The sequence below is a fragment of the Sodiomyces alcalophilus genome (genome assembly GCF_042370955.1).
Source record: "Sodiomyces alcalophilus JCM 7366 unplaced genomic scaffold ACRALscaffold_3, whole genome shotgun sequence".
Taxonomy (NCBI): domain Eukaryota; kingdom Fungi; phylum Ascomycota; class Sordariomycetes; order Glomerellales; family Plectosphaerellaceae; genus Sodiomyces; species Sodiomyces alcalophilus.
Window position 1 is genome coordinate 6,821,881 of NW_027263534.1, and position 1,726 is coordinate 6,823,606.

Here is a 1,726-nt window from a genome sequence, read left to right on the forward strand (position 1 = left end):
ATATATAGTATATTAGTATTCTGCTAGAAGAAACGGGTATTGGAATTCACTTTAAAATGCAACTGTTCCACCCTTAGCCCAGACTAGTATAGTGGGTAATCATTAATGACGAGTAGTTTCTTAGCCACCCATGCGCGTTACCTACTCATCACTTTTGCTTACTCACTGTATGCACGAGTCTTTGAGGAAGACCACGATGATGCAGGCCCACGGCAGCCAACTAAGAGAAATGTTATGTTGGCCTGTTCTTCGTCTTGGGCACTCCTGTGGAGTGTTTGCTCCACCTGACCCACATGCGAATTTCAGTCTTCCCAAATGGTTTCTAGGTCTATGTCACCTCTCCGTTCTGCGCCACAGACGCTCCAGCGTTTCCTCTTGTCCCTGTTTCCAAAACCTAGCGTCCTACTCCGAGTAGGGACTTCACAGGTGCCTCTCCACTTAGAGTCGGCTGACGGCTGGCCGGTTTCCGCATCTTTAGGAGTATCCTGTAGCTGGGCTATCCTCTCGGCCTCCAGCTCCAGTGCTGCCTCCTCGGCGTCTGGCGAATCTGGGATCGTCTCCAGACTGGAGATACTGGGGCTTCGGGACCTGGCCGAGGTAGGCGTTAAGTACGCGGGTGGTGATGGCATAAGGACTGCGTTGTAGTTCGATAAGGCATCGTGGTATCGGTAAGACGTATATGAAGACATAGAGGATGGTGTATATGGTATGGCAGGAAGGGAACCTACTATGGCGTGAGTTGCATTGCGGAATGGGGATGATGGACGCCGATAGCAAGCCGAAGCAGTACTGGGGCCGATGGTGGCGTGGGTCGGGGAGCTGCTTAGGATTAGGTCCTTTCTGTCTTTCTCGAGGATCGATTTGCGTGCTGGAGATATCGGGAAGGCCTCATCAACGGTATGTCGCTGCGCACGAGCCCGACTAGGCGATCCACAAGCACTGGCTGGGCGTCGTTGCGGAGAGTGCATAATATTTGCTGAGCCAGTAAACCCAGGCATCGGCTGGACCCGTGACATGCCCTGTGTTAAACTCACTGCGGACCTAGATCTGGTATGGGTACGCAAAACTGGGGATGTAGTTCGGGAGCGGTATGGCAAGGGCGGAGGTGTCCAAGAGAAGCCGGGAAAGGAGGGTCCGGCGGCTGTAGAATGGCGAGTTCTAGAGGGCTTCGATGGAGTTTGGGACTCCACGGGGCTGGCGGGGTCATTTTGGAGGTGGAGGGATGGGATATGAGAGGCATGGAACTGCTCCAAGCTCTCCGACTGGGGGATGGGCTCCATGACCCAGGAACTTGAATGATGTGGCTCGAGTGGATAGAAACGGTTGACGTCTCAATGAGGCGCGGAGAGGGGACAAGAACGAGACATTGTACGAAGGCGAGATCGTAAGGGTGCCGCATAAAGGGGGTGAGGTTATTGCGATTGGGGCAGTACTTTTGTATTGCTGTCAGGCATTTATGCCCAAGGTGTTGCACAGGCTGGACCACAATAGTAACGGAACAGGTTGTTCCGGCTTAAAAGTGGATATGGGTTACCTGCAGGATTAAGGAAGATTTTGCTAGAATATACCATAGCTTCTTATAGATTTTATTATAAAAAATATCTCTTCCTGATTTTATAGATACTCTTTATATAACCATTAAGAGTCTTATTTACTTTGTAACTTATTAAAGCTATATATATAGAGCTACTAATAGTAATAACTTACTCTTACTAATACAACTACT

General features: G+C 50.0%; 1 protein-coding gene across 1 annotated transcript; it reads right to left on the bottom strand.

The window, feature by feature from the left end:
• Positions 1-302: 302 nt before the first annotated feature.
• Positions 303-1,280, bottom strand: ACRALDRAFT_2101932 (uncharacterized protein; the record flags this gene model as incomplete). Its single annotated transcript, XM_071023080.1, has 2 exons — positions 303-634; positions 725-1,280. 2 exons carry the CDS (start codon positions 1,278-1,280, stop codon positions 303-305), a joined length of 888 nt encoding a protein of 295 aa, XP_070876225.1.
• Between the last annotated feature and the right edge of the window lie 446 nt (positions 1,281-1,726).